At 39.6% G+C, this 19,329-nt stretch overlaps 1 protein-coding gene across 3 annotated transcripts in view; it reads left to right on the top strand.

Moving 5' to 3' along the window:
• The window catches only part of zranb3 (zinc finger, RAN-binding domain containing 3), a 91,935-nt gene that overhangs the window by 54,079 nt on the left and 18,527 nt on the right, over window positions 1-19,329 (top strand). For all 3 annotated transcript variants that reach the window (XM_055059607.1, XM_055059606.1, XM_055059608.1), the window contains exons 16-18: window positions 6,856-6,960; window positions 8,933-9,075; window positions 16,818-16,958. In XM_055059607.1, the coding sequence (XP_054915582.1) occupies window positions 6,856-6,960; window positions 8,933-9,075; window positions 16,818-16,958 (389 nt within the window). The remainder of the gene's footprint in view (window positions 1-6,855; window positions 6,961-8,932; window positions 9,076-16,817; window positions 16,959-19,329) is intronic.

The raw sequence follows: 19,329 nt of genomic DNA, 5'->3' as shown, positions 1-19,329 counted from the left end.
GGGCAATTCAGGAAGTTCTTCCCTCACTGATGGTGATGGTGACTCTCCTCCTTCGAGTGTAGCTATGACATGGCGGATAACAGGGTCGTCACGCTGTTTGACTGCAATGTCATCTAATGAGAATTGAGGAAGAGAAGAGGAGTTGAACTGTTCATCGTCAGTAAAACTATCCGGTAGGCTGTTGACATGGGCGGACATAGACAACACCAGAGCATTGTCAAGATGTACACCTCTACTATACACCATGTGACGAGCACAAACCGCTTCAATGGTGGGTTGGTCAATAGGGACATAATCTGGTTCATTTAGGTGTTGCTGAACGAATTTCAGGACTCGTTCGTGTTCCTTTCTGGAGATAAGATCATCAGACAGCTCACCATGAGGTCTCCGAGACAATCCATCAGCATCCATGTTCTGCTTTCCAGCTCTGTAATTGATCTTGAACGTGAATGTAGACAAGGCTGCAAGCCATCTGTAACTGGTGGCATCGAGTTTTGCTGAGGACAACAAGTAAGTTAGTGGATTGCTGTCTGTGACAACTGTGAACTGAGCGCCGTACAGATAATCATTAAATTTCCGTTACTGCCCATTTTAGAGCGAGAAACTCTAATTTATGAGCTGGGTATTTAGACTCACTTCGCGAGAGACCTCTGCTGGCATATGCCACAACTCTGTTTGTTCTGTCGTGCTCCTGATACAACACCGCACCAAGACCAGTAGAACTGGCATCAGTGTGGAGTGTGTAGGGCTTCTGTGGATCAGCAAATGCCAGTACAGGAGCAGAAGTTAATCTCTTAATGATGGTTTCAAAGGCCTGCTGGCACACTGGTGTCCACCGTCCTCCAAATGGTGCTTTGGGGTTCAGGTAATTTTCTGGTTTCACAGTTGACCTCAGTTTCTTCTGGGATGGCGGATAACCAGCAGTGAGGTCATGCAGTGGCTTAACTATGACTGAATATCCTTGAACAAAACGGCGGTAATATCCAGAGAAACCAAGGAAAGATCTCAATTCTTTCAGGTTCTTGGGTACTGGCCAGGAAGTAAGTGTTTTGATCTTATCAGGATCAGTCTCAACACCATTCTGGGACACTACATGCCCAAGATATTTCACAGATGTTTGAAAAAATACACATTTCTCAACAGACAATTTCAACCCAAAGTCTTTAAGTTTGTTGAGAACATTCATCAGGCGTTCTTCGTGTTCCTCCAGAGTGGGTGCAAAAATAATCAAATCATCAATAAAGACCAAAACTTCTTTTAGATTCAGCTCCCCCATGCATTTTTCCATCAACCGTTGGAATGTGCTTGGGGCATTAGTGACCCCTTGGGGCATGCGGTTGAATTCCCAAAACCCCAATGGACAAACAAAGGCCGTTTTGGATTTATCCTTTTCCTCCATTTCAATCTGGTAATATCCTGACTTGAGGTCTAACACAGTGAACCACTTTGATCCAGAAAGGGCAGAAAAGGTATCTTCCAGCTTTGGTAGAGCATAGGCGTCCTTTATTGTCTGGAGATTTAATTTTCTATAGTCAATACAAAGGCGTACACTGCCGTTCTTCTTGCGAACAACCACTATTGGGGAAGCGAATGGCGAATTAGACTCTCTTATTACTCCTGAATCAGAAAGTTCTTGCAAGTGTTTTCTGACAGCATCGACATCCTGAGGGTGGATTGGTCTTGGCCTTTGTTTAAAAGGAGTGGGATCAGACAACTTGATTTGATGTTTAACCTTGTCTGTCCGGCCAAAGTCCAAGTCATGCTTTGCAAACACCTCAGGGATACTGTTGAGTTTTTCGGTGATTCGCTGCTTCCATTCAGGAGATAAAGGTGAATCTCCAAAGTTGTAATGTGGTTGAGATTGTTGTAGTGACTCTGTAGACTGGGTTGAATTCTGAACTTTTTGCTCTTGGGAGATAACACTCTGGAAAGTGCTGATTTCTGCTATGACTGCTCGTGCTGGAATATGAATCTCATGGTCAGACTCATTGCTTACCACAACTGGCAGATGACAGGGCCTATGTTGAGGCAAGTCAATGAGGCACGTTTTTACCATAAGCCCACCAGGGAGAGCATAAGAATTTGGATGTTCAAGGAGGACTTGTTTTACATCTTGCCATAATCTTGCAGCCAAGCAACCTTCTACAACTGTGGTTTGGCCAGCAGGGATGAGTTGAGGCTGATTAGACTGCAGGGTGACATTTGCATTATAGTCATTCAACCTCTGGGCATAGCGGTGTTGGAGGATCTTATACACTGCTATATAGCCTGACATCAAAGGTTGAAATGAGTCATCAGGATGGGTATCAAATGTTTGCTATAAGCAACATCTAAGGTGTTGGTGCCAATAAGAATCAGATGTTGAGAAGGTTTAATATCAGGCACAACAAGAGTGAGTGTGTCGACTTCAACAAGTAAACCAAACAATTCAGGCGGGAAGGTTATGTTAATCTCTACATATCCCAGGTAAGGCACTGTTTGTCCATTAGCTCCTTCTATTTCCAACAGGTTGCTTATTGGTTTAATTTCATGATCCCTGAGGTAAGTATTGTAGAAGGAGTAGGGATAGTAGTAACCTGTGAGCCAGAATCAAGGAGGCAGTTGAACCAATCTCCTTTTATTTGAACTTGGCCTGTACTCTTTGTGCCAACAAGACCTCGTGGCACTGTCTTTATCTGGCGTTCTTTGGGACTGTTCATATGCACAGCTTCTGTGTGTCCCACAATAGAAGCTGTTCTTAGTTTAAAGATTTTGAATTCTTTTCATCCCATGCTTGCTGCTTTTGGCGTAACAGTTTCTTTTTCTGCTCAACAAGACTAGGGTTTGCTTTACTTGTGCAGGAGGAGGAAAGATGACCATCTTCTCCACAATTAAAACAGTACCAGGGCTTGGGCTTGGTTTTTGACTGAGGTGAAGAAGAGTATGATTTCTTCTGTGTTGGCATGGACTTGAATTCAGTTGAACTTTTCTTGGACAGAAGTTGAGACATTTGCTGCTGTAATTTCTGAAGTTCTTTTTTCATTTCTTTCAGCTCTTCATTGGGTGCAGAATGTCCACAAGGACAGGCACTTTGGGACTGGATATGAACTTTCTGTTTTGATGTGCCCATATGCTTTTTCATAAGTGATTCTTTAGCATACTGTCTGTCTTCTTCTGTTCTCAATAGCAACAACAAATCAGAGAAAGATGGTGGGTTATCTTTCTTTTGTTCCAGCTGTAACTTGGTTATGACAGTGTTGTCCCAGCACCCACGACAAAACTGTTTCAATAGATGTTTATTAATGTCTGCAGGTGAGATTCCTCCTTGCTTCACAACAGTGTTAAGAGTAAGCAGAAGCCTTTGAAGGTAACTGGACGGTCGTTCCCCTGGATTCTGGAGAATGTTTAAATATTGGGCATACAGTTCTTCACCGTCCTGCACTGTCCCAAAGGCAGAATCCAGTATATTTAGCAAAATCGCTGGTAATGTGTTGGGGCTCAAACCTTTGACCAAGTCAGCTGCAGGTGATGACAAGCTTTCTGTAATTTTTCTGGTGATATGCAGCGCAGGAAAGCTGGGGTCAGCAAGCAGAGACTCAATCTGGGAACGCCAGGACTCAAAATCCGCTTCATTACTCGGCTTAGGAAGCCGTCCAGAAAAAGTTCGAAGACGAAGTGAGGTTGAACCAGTCAAATCAGCATTTCTGACCACATGTTCAACAACAACCCGTTGTATTTGAGGTGGATTGAGGTCATTGGTGGACAGTGTCAGCCTTGAAGCTGGTTCCGGTTTCCTGCGTCGGGGTCGTGCTCCCTGCTCCGCAGAGGAATGAGCAGGAGGAAGTGAGGATAATGACCCTGATCTCAATCCTGTTTGCACTGGCTGTCGAGCAATGAATGTATCCTCTTCCTCTTTTACCTTTGTTCCACCCTCTTCATCGTCATCGTCGTCGTCATAATCATCATCATCATCATCTCTAATGCCAGCATCACCTCCAAAATTGTCGTCGGCTCCTGCTGCATGCAAATGTTGGCCGATCTGGCTCATTACTACCTTTAATACATCTTCAAAACGATGGCCGCTCTGCTCAGCGATTTTCTTAAGTTCAGTGACATAGTTGGGCTGATGACTACTGCTGCTATCGACTGTGGCTGCGTACTCGAGTGCCAAAGCAGTGACACGGAACACAAGATCAGTAGTTGTTTGAGAGGAGTAAGTATAAGGCAAAAGCGGTTGCAATGCGGAAAAAGCAGTGGAATCCGCAAATTCAACGATCAGGTTTTTAAAAAAAGTGCTTGAGGAATCAGTTACATACAGAGTGCGACTAAGCTTACCATAGCTACTCAAGCAATCAAGTATTTCTTCATCGGCCTTGGTATTAGTAGCACCAGTAATCATCACTGACTGTGATACATTTATACCAGATTGCGCAACAAAATCCATGTTTATTTTTCTTTTCCCCTCTATATTATATATTTTACTCAAGCTTTTCCTCCTCAAAACTCAAATAAATATTCAAAGTGTAACTAAGGAACCCCCAAAAAAAATATTCACACTCACAGGCTCCTGGCTAGCTCACCAAGTGTAACGCTCACTGAGGCTAGGCGCCTGACTACAGCCAAATATAGCAATAGGCAATCAGAAGGGTTCGCCTGAGGAGCCCGTGCATGTGAATAAAACACCAACAGACAGATTGTAAGTTTAAGTCATTGTATTCAAAAGCATATCTTTGCATATATTTAGGGAGGTATTCAATAATAATATATATTTGTATTTTCCTATGAGTATAAACAATAATTACAACAAGAAGACAACAACAAAAATAAATCAATAATTAAACAAATAAATAAATAAATCCCGATAACACCCAAGAGTTCTTTTTCTCATTCAAGTCCAGTACTTTACATGCAGAGTGATTAATGATCCACCAATCACAGTCCGACTAGGTCCTTTTGTTTTCCCTAGTCCATGATCCAGGGCTATAGGTCCAGAGAACTAAAGCAATTTGGTCCAAGTTAGTCCTACCGCAAAGCTGCGGTGATCTGGTAGCTCACCATCCTGGGTTGAAACCGGGGGTGGAAAAAAAACCTGACCTAAACAAGGTCATAAATAAAACAAATTAGCATGTAACAGGCTTAATCTGCTATTTGAGACACATAAACATTCATTACAAAAAATAGTTATATTCCATAAAGTACTTATCAGAAATGATTCAAATGAGTTTCAAATTAATCACATTAATGTTACAGATTAGAATCAAGTTACAGATCAAGTAGTCAGAGATCTAGTAAAATCACAGATCTAATAAAGTCACAGATCTAATAAAGTCACAGATCTAATAAAGTGCACTTTCAAGTTGTATCCAAGTTTAATTGACATTAAAGTCAATTAAACTTAATTGACTTAATTACTACTTCAAATAGTTTTTTTTTTCTGTTTTGTTGCGCAACCCTAAAGAAATTAACCAATTCCAAAGTTCCATTGGCCGTTAACAAAATCAATGAAAAGTAACTAAAAGTATCCGTAAAGGGCAAATTTACAAAAATCAAAAGGTTTGCTTAATTCATTGAGAATATATATTCTATTCGGCCACAAAATTAACAAAGAAAGAATGATCTTTTAGTTTACAAGACCATTCTAAGACGCCAGTACATCATTTTAAGTGGGCGTGTCGCCACCGCATTTCTACTATACAAAAAAAACAAAAGACGTAAAATAAACGACTCACCGTCGAGCAGTTGTCAGACTATACCCAATATAATCCTTCGGCTGTGTTAATTGGGCTCGATTTTGCAATATTCTTCAGCGATTTAGGAAAACGCCAACACCAGCAGCCAGCCACAGCGACAGCAGCAAAAGCAATTGAGAAGATGAGTGCAGTTCGACGAATTTAAACCGAATTTAAAGCGTGCTGCCGGTTTGACCCGCCAAAATAAAATACGGGGTTATTATTTTGTGCAGGCTACAATATACATCTCCAAATCCCTGTGTCGGCGGTTGGCAGGTATTAACCTTTAGACTTGATCCTTTTTCCTTTCTTCTCCGGCCCTCATCTACGGCCCTGAAGTGGCTCCACAATGTGGCATTTCAGTGGTCAACCTTCCCCCGCCCATTGTAAAATGAGCCCAGTGTGTGGCACAGTGGCTATTGGTTGATTGGAGTTAATTCTGAGGGTAAGTGGCTTCCCAGGCTTCAAATTGACTGTAGTTAGAGCTAATGAAACCGTAATAACTGGGAAAATGTTTTTTACTTGGGTTATTTTTTTTCCCCCAATGATTATACAGTTACCACTAGACCGCTGCAGTGTGATTACCTATAATTACAGGAAGGTACGGTCTTACTGGTCTGTGCATGTTTTTCTGCCTATTCTTGATTATTGATGTTAATGCATGCAAAGTGTCACAGAAGAAGCACCATCTTCAAACGTGCGTCATAAAAAAAAGAGAGAAAACAACTGAGATTGCTAACGAGCTGCTTGGTTACTACAGGAACCACCATGGAAACCAATAAAGAATAAAGTGTGGCCAGATTCGAAAACTTTAATGTAATTGGATTCAAGTTTAGTGAGTTAGTAATTAGAAATCTGATTGCTTGGCTAAAGATACCAAAGTTTTAGTGCAAACTGAGACAGGGTACATAATGAAACTAATTGCATGTGAACTCTGGATATTGGGTTTCTAATTACAGAGTGACAATTTGGGTTTTTCTGTCGGAGGAATGAATAACTGTTTCTTGAGCCTACTTTTAGTCATACGTATTGATTTATTTGAGTGCATTTTTTACAGTTGACCAATTTGCATATTTTAGTATTGATAGACGTGTTTCATGTAAAAGCAAATTGTTCAAGCCAACGTCTCTGTCTCCTCGTCATTTAGGACGAAGCGCCGTTGAACTTGAGCTTCATTCCTCTGGACATTAAGCTAACCAACTGGGACGACCTGCCCGAGGCCTTCAGCCGGCACCGGGAAAATCGAATACAGGTCTGCCCTTCCCGCCAGGCACAGAGATTGAGTGTGTGTGTGTGTTGTCTTTTTTCTTTGAAGATCATGATCTGCAGTGCTCACACCAGAGAGATGGACCTCCTTAATTTGTCGTTGCAGTGGAAAAGAATTGAAAGGCAAATTAAATCTTCAGAGTAAAACTTGTTGTTTTTCTTCAATTGAACTTTAGAAATGAAATCAAATTCTGTGACGACTCCAGATCGGAGTTGAAAGTTGATTTCAGAGATAATTTAGTCCATATGGCATCCTTCGGAGATCTCTTCTTAATTCCACTGACCAAATAAAAAGGAGGTGCAAGGCAGTGAGGTGTCTTATTAAACCTGCCCGATATATGCATGTGAGCGCCGAGTGAAACTAATAATACCTCCTATCACAGAGTTGAAAGCCTGACAGATGGATGGACTGTGGACTCACTCTCTCTCTCCAGGGCCTGAAGGGCGTCCAGTTCTTAAACGGACAGGATTACCTAAAGTTTGATTTAGGCAGACTCCAGATCTGGAAAAGTTTGGAAAAGGAAAACACAGTCTATCCCTCCGCCCATCAGTTCATCCATTCTGCCACTTATCCATCAGACCTTCATCTATCTTTCCATCAAACCATCTGTTTGTGTTTTATCATCCATCCATTCATCAGTTCATTATTTTCGTTCATCCGTCTGTTTTTCTTCCCTACCCAGTCTGCGTTTTTTACTTGACTCCATATTTAAAGAAAAACATTTTCAGTAAATAAGATCTAAAACACCCACTAAGACCTCTGGAGATTTGATGCAGGGGGAAAGAAAACTCCAAATTTTGACATAAAAAATGTGCAGGAGCCCTGAGCTGGACGGTGATTCTGGTGTTTAGGAATGGAGGGAGGAGGAAGTGGCTTCCTCATAGCCGAGGAGAACAGCAAAAAGAGAAAGTACGGTTTTATGAGGGTCATTAAAGGAGACGGATCATCGCCTCAAACGACCCTGCGCGTATTAAATCCTGGAATCTGCCGCAGCGCTATCAGAGCTGCTGACAGACGTCCCACCTGTCGCGTTGTTTATGTTGCTTTGTAAAACCCAGGCGTGAGTTGCATCCATCCTCTGACCCATCATTTATGCCCTGTTACCCTCCGATTGTCCCTCCCAATCAATACCAGGCAAACAGTTTAATGTGGGCGGTGATGCGCCTTGGACAGGGAAGCAGTGCTGCGTGAGTTCTGCTTCAGCCACTGTAATTAAAGAGAAAAATACAAGCATGAAATAAATTGCTGTAAAGACTCCATTTGAATGTCTAATATTTCAGCTATACTTCTCAGCAGAAAATATCGCTGAAAAGACAGGACAGTTCTTTCCTGTTGAATCTATTAATCATTTAAAGCTGCTCATAAGTATCAGTGAAGATAATTTTTGTTCTGAATTGAAAAACACTGTACTTCAATACAGTGTTTCAAAGTGGAATTATGTTGTTAAAGGGTTCAGAAGTGTCATTAGTCCCATTTTATTGCCAAACTGGCCTGCTTCAAAATGAGTCGAGTTTTTTATGAACATTTTTACCAAACTGCTCCTCAGCAGCTGCAAAATCAGCCCCAAAAATGTCATCTTTTGACAGTGTGCATCATTCATGAAGATAAACACTTCTCAAGTGTAATATATGTTGGTGAATTGCCCATTAACGTTGGTGACCGGAGTCCTATTTGCTTCATTTTCACTGGATTTTCTTTGAATGCTCCGCTTGGCTAAAAGTATACACATCTCTCCTTTGCTTTGATGAGTTTTGTTCGGCTGTCTGGAAAACGGTCTCAGTCAGAATTGTTTGTTTTGAGCTTGAGGAGCAGCTTCAAAAATGAGAAAATGTTTTGCTTTTAGAAAAAGCTCTGGACGTCGGAGGCATCAATTTGCGATGAAGATGAAGGCTCCAGCAGCTTCAAATTGAAACTGAGCGTAAAGTGAGTTGTCGCGACTCTCTCCCCTCCCCTGCAGGTGCTGAGATTCGTTCAGGAGTGGAGCGGCCTGGCAGCCATGAAGCAGAAGTTGCTGCGACGCAGTGGTTTTCTCTTCCACAGTCCGACACTGGGCCTGCAGCAGCTGGCCGCCAAGCGGCGTCCCCACTCCAGCACCAACAGGTCAGATCCTAACACTCCTCCACCAATATGGAGTCACCAATATTTAACTTTGCTACATTTCATACATTTAAAACCATTAAATTCATTGTGGTTTGGTGAAAAATTCTCTTAAGCTCTTAAAATGCTCCACCTAAGTAAAGTCAAATTTAACTGTTGCATTCAGAGGTTATTGTATTAGTGAATATGAATTTATTTATTGTAGTTTCAGTATAAATCCAGCTTTTCCAACTTTTTTGACGACTTTTCTGTGAAGTCCTTAAAATTCTGCATGCCATCCTTAGAGTAAAGCACGGCAGTGGCAGAATCATGCAGTCGGAAAACCAGTTCAGAGTTGATGTGCAGCTAGTTGGAACTAAACAAAGCCCAATGCAGGAGGAACATTTATTGGGGGCTGCAAAAGATTTAAGACTGCAGCAACACACAGTTAGAGCTACAAAGGATGCAATATTTCCTCCAGCAGACTTATTTTATTATCTCCCCGGCCACAAACAGTATTAGTTTCTGGACTGGAACAATCTTTTGCAAACCCACAAATTTTGCTACGAAATATTTAGAACTTTTAGAATGCTAAACACTGGCCGCCACACTCTGCAGATATTTTGTATTATGTGTTTCTCTATCATGTAAAATCCAAGTAATATTGAAGTAATGTGATAAAATGTGATACTCATGGAAGCCATTGCCCCTTTTCACAAATGAACTACAAATGAATGAATCTTTAGCACTTCCTGTAAGATCCATTTCTCCACAGAAATGGTCAAAAATGTTCATTGGTGTCCGCCTTCCATCATTTTAAATGGCATCTGTTCGCTAACTAAGGGCCGGCTGTGTGAGCTCAGATAAATCCATGAATTGTATCAAGGGAACAAGAACCCCGTCTGCCCCACGAACAGATCAGTAAGGACTGATTTAACAAGCCACATTCTTGTTGGTAGACATTTTAACTCTGTGTAAATGGCGAGATGAATCAGTTCCCAACATAGTATCAGAAAACCAAGAAGCGCGGTGTTAGATTTCACAGAGAAACGAACCGATTTGTAAATACTAACTGCCCCAGGCGCTGCGGAAAGCCTGAATAGTATCTGTGTGTGTCCATGTGTGTGTGGGTGTATCAAAGGGTGTTAGCTGAGGCATAATGGAGGATGGGATGAGTGTTGCGTGTGTGTAGCTGTGCGTTTTTTTGTTGTTTTTTTTTTGACAAACAAGCATTGTTACTGGCACACTAATTACAGCTAGCTTGGGTAAAGGCAGGGAGAGTTTGCCAATTACACAGTGGACTCCTGTGTGTGTGTGTGCGTATGAGAGGGAGAGGGTTTCTCGACTGGGGAGCACGTTTGGGTGCATGAACCTAATCAAGGTACGAGTAGGAGGCAATTGGCTCAGCTTGATTTGATACCTGTTTGATTTATTCACTAATCAGAACCAATCAAGCTCCAGCTCGGGCTCAGCGGGACAGTCGCTACTCACCTTCCCAGCGCTGAGACGCTCAGTTTTCAAATACTTCACGCTTTATGCACTTTGCCCGGGTTCCCAACACTCTGGATGTTTTCATCAGGAGCCACTTGTGGTGATTTATAAAGATGTTGAGAGGTGAGAGGGTTTTAATCCAGTTTGCATTCTGCCTACTGTAAGGCGCTGCTGCTTTCAGAGTTACCACAACATGTCTTCATGGAAAGTTTACACACACTCCGAATGGGAGGAATATCGCGTACATATGGGGATTTGTATTTCAGATGTAGTCTGCAAGTTTTCAATAAGATTGAGGTGGACGTCAGACAGCTTTATCTAGTACCAAAACATGTTTGGGATCAGGTTTTAACAATCTACATTATGGGTGTCAAGACTCCAGTCATCAGGAACTGGTGTCTCTGCTTTCTGGATTAAATATTTAGGTAATTTGCAGGACTTTAGATCTTGATTAGATGCTCAAGAGTTTGTTCAACCATTTGGGCACCAACCCCTGAAGACTAGAGTTTGACATAAATGTAAGTTGAGTTTACATTTTTAAAAAAGTCTTTAAAAAGTCTTGAAAGATCTTAAACTCCTGTGTCAAAAATTAAGCCTCACCCTGACTCCCATAATACTTGTCATTGTGGCCAAACAGCTGTAGTTTTATCAAGTCAGGTTCAAAAACATTTTGGAGCATATTTTTTTGGTCTGGACCTTCTTAGTCCATGTTGGTATAAAACTAGTTTCCCTATAGTGAGGTATACTGGTATTCAAGCAGCATCCAGGTCAACTTCAATCATTCCTGTATATTTTAAGATCTTAACCTGTTTATTTTGTTCATAGAATCTGTCTAGATAGTTAGAGTCAAAGGTTGGAAACTGAATAGAGCTGGGTGAGCAAGCAGGACAAGCATCTCAAACAAACGTCAAAGGTATTTTTGTTAATAATAACACAACATGACCTTAACCTCAACCTTATTGATTTTGTACAGGTTGTACTCAAAAGCCAAGTCTGCACACAGGAATTAAATCTTTTTGAATAAACTATATTTCTGCCAACAAGATGGGAGGAAGATATTGAGTTGCTGTTATTCCAGAAGTACATTGATGGCTGCAGAGTGTGGTCTATGAGAGACATACAAATACAAAAAAAATCTCAATAAATTAAAATTTATTCACTCTTGTTTAACTGCAAGAAAGCTTAAAAGCTGCTGCTAAGCTAATCTTCTCACAAGAACTGTAGATCTTTAAAAACCAAACAATTGCACACTTTGTGATAGTAGCTGCTGAATGTCCTGAAGACATTTAAGAATAATCCAAACAAGATTATTCAGACTTACAGCACTTCCACTGGGACCAAGTTAGTGTCTGGAATGATTCATACTCTCCTGATCCCACACTTCTGATTTCATAACTTATTACTTTCTTCTTCCCTAATAAAAAGCCCACACCTCTCCACTTCCACACCCCCAGCTGGAAACACTAGCTTCCCAATGTACATTGAAATCTCAAGCTGAAACTCAAATTTCAAACTTTTTTCCAAAGCAGCTGAACACATTTGCACATGATGGATTGTTCTTTATACAACAGGGAAACTTACTCTTTTTTTCAACACAGTATTTCATACTAATGTCGACTGGATTTCACACTTTTCACTATTCAGTGTGTTTGTGAAGCTCATTGTTGGGTTTATTGTTATTTAAGGTGAAACTCTCCTCTCCTTGTGACATTTAAATCATTAGTGATATATTTTGGAAATAAATAATTTCAAAAATCCCAAAATTATTTTTAAAATTTCATAATAACAGTATATATATTTCTATGCTTTTTTTAATGCTTAAGATGTTAAATATCCGGAATATCTGATTGGTTTACCTGTAGAAATTGCCAAATTTAGTCATATTATATTGACTTTTTTTTCCTATAAGCTCCGCCCACTTTTTTATGGATAAATAGACCATGAAATAATTAAATAGTGAGATGATTATGTAAGATTTTTTGAAACAGAATTGTTTTTATTATATAAAAACTGAGTTTTTTTGTAATTAATTAACAATAATACACTAAGTTGACCATTTAACTATCTAGTTGTTACTGAATTGTGACATTACTGGACCTCCATAGTTTCCAACTGTTTCTAATAATGAAAGGAGCTTTGCTGGTATAACATTACAATCTTTCCAGAGTATTAAATTGGTTTTGTGTACCTGGGTAGAAACATGAATCTGGTTTTTGAACATGCTTAATTAGATTGTTAATATGCAGTCAGTTCACCTCTCAGGTGTTTTAATATTAAGGATAATTGGTCTGCACATGTCCGATGTGAATTAGAAACTCTTCGTTTCCTTCACATCAAAAAAACAACTGAGAACATCTCCCTTGTGCCGCTGAAAATAAGGCTGCAGAACGTGCGTACTGTGAAAGCAGCAATCAATCAGGCAGCTTCAGCTGGGCCACAGCGAATCAGCAGCTCGTTAGTTTGATTTCACACAGCTGAGCCGGGTCCTGCAGAACCGCCTGGATGTAGCCTGACGCTCTGTCAGCTTCCCACTGCCGCCATGACCCTGCAGCGGCGCCTGCAGCTGAACATCAACCGGCCATCAGTGGAACGTCGCCTCCAAATGATCTGGTTGCCTGCTGGGTATTGACTGTGCTGCTTCTAAAACAATGTAACGTTCCTTAATAATGAAATAAATAAACCCAATCAAATAGTAGCAGAAACACTGCAGCTCCATGGAATATAATTGGAAGTTACCAAATTAGAGAGCATTTTCTCTTCTCACTGGTATAAATCATAACAGAAAGTATAATTCATCAGAAAGGGGCAGAAGTCACATCAGTATACAGAATTACTGTCCTGGCTCCTGGCTGCATTAAAAAATGCAAATATGCTCACACATCCACGCTCTCCCAGCAGCGCAGTTGGACTCCAGTTTAGTATATGGTATCTCGTTTCATCCCGCCTCTGTGCTGGGACCGTTTGAAGCAAAGGAAGCTCTTGTGTTTGATGAAGGCTTTACCTTTTTCCTCATCTCCCTACAGCTTCCAGAGAAACTTCTCCACTTTGATGTGTCTCTCCTCCACTTTCTGCCTGCTGCCATCCATCTTCGCCATGTTTTTTTCTTCTTCTTCTTTTCTGTATCTCTCCCAAACAAGCGTTCTGGCCAGATGGAGTTGGTGTAAATGCATATAAATGTTGCTGCCAAGCCTGCAGGGCCAAGTTAGAAAAAAATAAAAAAGAGTTGTACAGTGGCAACACCTTCCAATTAACATGAAAAAGCAAGTAACTCATTTGGTCTCAGTATATTTATCTAATCTGTGGCTGAAAATGTGCTTTCATATTAAGGCATTATTAAATTAATATTTCTCTGTGTTTTCTCGGAGAGGCTTTCTGTTCATTGATTTTTGTTTCACCCGTTTCAGGGCCACTGCGAGTCTGGCTGCTGTAAAGTTTAATCAAAGCAAATCCAAGAATTGACACAAGTGTCAGAACAAATGCTTGGAAGATACATTAATTATTGATCCTCTCTGCAATTAGTGAACATCTTCATCACCAGAGTTGATTGTCTGTAAAATGGTCACACCACCCAGTAGATGCCTCTTGGCCTCATCTTTTTAATCTGTATTTTTGTCTTTTCTGACTTAACACACAGATAAATCCATCTTCTCTGCTTGATATAACACAGTTAACACTGAAATGTGGCCAGTTATTTTCTACTTTCTCCTCTTTTATTTTTATTTCTTTTTACAATTTACTGCTCTGAGTTTTTGTCACACAAATTGGAATAGGAATGATAAGCACTGACTTTATAGTCTGATAGGGAGCAAGGACACATGATAACGCTCATTTGTGCATCAAGGATGCAGCAGTTTGTGTTTGTAAAGAGTTATTAATCCCTATGTGCCTCCCACTTAACAAAAATAAATATGAAAGTCTCATAATATGTGAAAATGCTATGCTTTCATGGGATCGACTCATGGGATGCAAGGTTTCCACTATTGGTGGTTGGGCGCTAGGGTAGCCATTTATCCAGCGGTCGGCCATGTTTTTGAGTTAGAAAATGTTTAAAGTTGACCAAAAATGTAAAATTATCACTTGATAGTCATGTGTTATTTAAAGATTGGAAGACTGATACCTAAACACCAACAATAAAGTCTTAAAAAATGCAAATATTTAACAAATGTTTAAGTAAATTAATAGTGATTAGCCTGGTGGGGCACAAGTAAAGCCTTTTATTACTGATTTCATGATTTTATCAGGAAAAACACTATAACAGTGATTACAGTTAAAATATATGTGGTATTTATTTGCTGGTATTTTTGTACACTGATCTATGTAATAATGTAGAAATTAGATCACCTGCTAAATAAAATCTGACTTTAAAATTTACGCATTATTATTTATAGAGCCCTTTTTCTTTATGGCTAAGTAAAACACAAAGTTTGTTTCAGAGGTTAAAAGCAGAACGACAAATATAAAACCATACAAATTATATAAAAAAATAAATAATAATAGGATTAATATTGATAACCAAATGAGAAATTAATCAGTTCTGGTAGAATGCAGCGGATATTAGCCTAACAAACATGTTACTACCAAAGCTAAACCTTACAATACACATCTTCTAAGAATGAGATCCTGGTATATTTCTTTAGTAATTACATTTTTATTATATTTAGAGAGAAGTAGGTAGTTTTTCTTTTCAAAGTGTCAACATGTTTTGGCCAGACAAAGGCTTTGACACAACAGTTTTAGTACGTAGGTGGTGAAACAAAAGGGTATTTTGTCATTGTATTTGTACTTGCCTGCAGAAGGAGCAAAAATAGCACGGCGCTGAGCTTCTGCAGAGCTCATAGAAGAGAGGACGGATAATTGCTCTGTGGAGACCGTTCGAGGGGTTGTACCATCCCTCTGTGGAGACCCCTTAATGTTTGTTCTGGATATTTTTGATTGGTCACTTTTCTCTCATGACCACTACAATTTTCTCCCGTCCAGAGCAAACATCTCTGCGTCTTTTTTCTGCCGCGGTATTTTGTCTCAACTCTGACACGCCGGGGTCATTTTAATTCTGCTAGATTGGCGTGTAAAGTTGTGGGCAATTTCAGCTTTCATGCCTGGCATCTGTATTACAAGGGCCACGAGAACCCGTGGAGGGAGAGAGGGATTAGATTAGATGATTGACGATTCCTGTGGGGAAATTAGATTTCAGCAGCAGCAATAGTAATGGGATTCGCAAGGGAGGAAGACAAACAGAATGTATGTGCTCAGATGGAATAGGAAATAAGAAATAGAAGGGAAAATCTGAGCAATTAAGCACAGTTTGGTACCTCTGAGGTAGTGAGTTTAAGTTTTACCTCTTATGTGGTATTTGTTGCAAAATTATTGCAGACCTGAGAGGATGAATAAAATGTTCAATCATATGTAACAAGAGCTATTGCTGGCCAGAGACGGTTTAGGTGTTCATTTCTCTGCAACTACTCCCCGATGCTCCTGAATCAGCTGTCATCATCAACCTGTTATGTCGGGCGGTGTATTAGGGACGTTGTAGACAGAACATGTATATTTGTGAGAAAAAAACTCTGAGACTTTGAGATTAATCTCAGAGATTTTCTAGAAAAAACTTGGAAATTTATATGAACTCGAAAAGTTGACATTTCACAAGAAAAAAATAAGGAATTTTGAGCTTAATCTCAGATGTTTCGCAGAAAAAAATTTAAATTTTTTTCCTAGAATTCTCAACTTTTCTCAAAGTTGACTTTTAGAGCTCACAAATGTCCATTCTTGCAAATTTTTGACGTTTGGAGCTCGAACGTTTCATGTCGTTTTCCACTTGGAGATTGCTCAGCTCCAAAAATGTTTAATTTGTAAGGTAAAAACAAAAAGTTTTTAGCTTAACTTGGACATTTCTAAATTTGAGAAGTTGAAAATTTGTCAGAAAAAATTTGAGTTTAACCTCAGATATTTCCTAGAGAATATTTTGATATTTTTTTATATTGTAGTCGAAATTTTTAAAACATTTTCAGTTTCAAAGTTTCACTTTTAGATCTCAGAAAATTCAAATTAAACAAAAGAAAAAATCTTGTAGACTTACATTTAGCACACAGAAATTAAATTTTTCTAGAAAATATCTAAAATTAAAATTACAATTTCTTGATTTTTTTCTCGCTCAGAAATTTCCAAGTCTTTTCTAGAGTTTGTTGGCTGAAATTTATTACTACTCCTTTATTTTGGTGTCTATAACAGCCCAAATAAGCCGTCATAGTTTGTGACGCCAGTAAATCCACTGTTTCCAGGTACCTGAGCAGAGAGGAGGTGGCCAAGGCTTCCGTCAGCAAAGCCCGGGAAGAAGGAGGCGGCGTCCGTGTGGTCACCAAGGAAAACTTCTTCACAAAGAGGAGATCTGGCAATCCACAAACATCGGCTGCTGCAGAGAGGTTGGTTGAATGTTAATGGATATTTTGCGTGGGATATATTGTTCTAAGTTGATCACCTAATATAGCTGGTCTTTATTATGGTTTGCACATGAAGGTGGATTGTCTTATACTTTGGGATTCAGACTATTTTCCTTTTCTCCCCCTCAGTCGTCTCCATGGAAATCCGCATGGCAGAGGCGCAAAGGCCTGCCGAGTGTGTTAGTACAGTAAATATAGCCCATAATACAATCCACCCATTTAGATGCAGCAACCAGCTCACCCCAGGAGGCAATATTTCTATGGAAACCTAAAGCAAATACTCCATCTCTCGCACAAATACACAGCATTCACAACAACTGCTGCTCCAGACCAGAGAGTTCATGGTGTGCCTGTGGGGCGCTATTTAGGATTAGTGCTTTAGCTCAACATACAGCTTTAACTTAGTCAACAAAGCTCAAGAGTGTGAAAATGAAAGCTAGCATCACTGTGTCAATCAAGGAAGTGACTGTGTTGACATGAGAACATTTCAAATCACGCTTTAGTGCACATTCTTTATAAAAGATGCAAAAGAAGGGAAAATAATTTAAGTCTCATGTTTTTGTTGTTATAGCTGAGAAAAATGTTAATATTTTGTCACAAATAATTAACAGTCCAGGTTTTAAATATCTGAATGTTCTTCTCAGGCTTTTAATGAATAAACCGTAGAAACTGCATGATAGATTAAAAAAAAAAAACATTTAACAAATGAATTCACAGCAAGTTTATGTTTTTACAATCCGAAATAATGCAGAGGTGAAATACTTTGATTTTTTTTTGTCTAAGTGAGGCTGCACAAAAATCCACAATATCTATATTGCAGCTCAACTCCCTTCTAAGTTTGAGTCTCACTTGTTTGTGGAAAAGGAAGTTTTTCCTGCTTGCTTTTGACAGCGTTCTGCTGCTGCAGTAGCACTAAATCGCCTTTTCCAGCAGGATTTGCATCGGTCTCGTTGCACCTGCCAGATCCGAATCCAAAGCCTTATTATTAGGTGAAATATTAGCCTACTGTAATGTTATATTGAGTACAATTATTCCATTTTCATTTATCCAGTTTTATTGACATAATTTGTTTACATTTCTCAGACATTTGTTCATTAATTCAGGTGAATAAAACCTGTAATTTGCAGTTTCTCTTAATTATTTCAACTCTGAATCACCTCTGTGTCCACAGGAAGCAACAAATAAATTAAAATGCGTTTTTATTGACAGCTGGACCTGCCCTGCTCTCTTCGCTATAGAGCATCAGAGACGAGCCGAGGTGGTAAACATTAGCATGCTGTGCGCCATTTGCTGAAGGCATGTTGTGTGATTTCCGAGGTTTAAAGAATGAATTTACAGAGAGTTACCCCTTGCTGCTATGCGGCGCACATTCTCTACTTACAGGCATGAATTTAAATTAAGCTAAATATAAAACACATTGCTAAGAATTCGGGTTTTGTTGCCCCTTTCTGTTAAAATTGAAGTTTTTCAAGGTTTTCTTGACCGGTTTCAGATTGGGGACACCAGTAAATAGACTATTTCTGTATCCCTTTCATCCACTTTACTGTACTGGCAACGGGTTCGTCTCTTGGTGCTTCCAATTTTTGGTATCTTCACAACTTTGAAGCAGCAAGGTTCCTTTTTTTAGAAGGTTTTCTTCTCTATTTCAATGATTGCATTTTCCTCTGTAGTGCTGTGTCTTTCTGGCTCTTTGTTCCCGTCTCTGTCTATCTGAATTGTAAACCACGGGGAAAGAGAATTCAGTCCATCTGTCCGCTCCAATGTGGCTCTAGCACCCTGCTGGGAAAACATGGCAGATACCCAGATTTTCTGTCCCCTGCCAAAAGGACAAGCATGCACACACACACATACACACACACACACATACACACACACACACATACACACACACACACGGATTGTTGCTGATGATACATCAGCTTCATGAATATAAACAGTCTGAAGGTATTTCACAGACTGCAGCTATATGCCACCCCAAGTCTGTGTTTGCAGAAATGCTTTGATTTCATTTGTATTGGATGAAAATGTGTATTGAATTGTTTTCACTGCTCTACTGATGCTGAAAAGCAGGAATTTAGACTGATGTAAGGTAACTTCACTTGCTTTTTTCCCCACAGTAAAAACATTTTATGTGTTTTCTGATAGTTTGGTTACTTCTGCATTATCTCACATTTAGATGCTTCAGTATATAAATTTACTCTTATTTACATAATTTAAAATAGAAGTAATCGGAATTCCAATTTGAATTTATCTTAAGGACCTATAAATAACAACAGAACAATTTATTCTTCCTATATAGATTTGTAGAAATTGTAATTTCTTTAGAAAAACAATTTTCTCAATGATACCAAAA

The sequence above is a fragment of the Poeciliopsis prolifica genome, unplaced genomic scaffold (assembly GCF_027474105.1).
Source record: "Poeciliopsis prolifica strain line A6 unplaced genomic scaffold, Auburn_PproV2 SCAFFOLD055, whole genome shotgun sequence".
In the NCBI taxonomy this organism is placed as follows: Eukaryota; Metazoa; Chordata; class Actinopteri; order Cyprinodontiformes; family Poeciliidae; genus Poeciliopsis; species Poeciliopsis prolifica.
The sequence above is the reverse complement of the archived record's forward strand: the minus strand, read 5'-3'. Positions and strand labels throughout refer to the sequence as shown.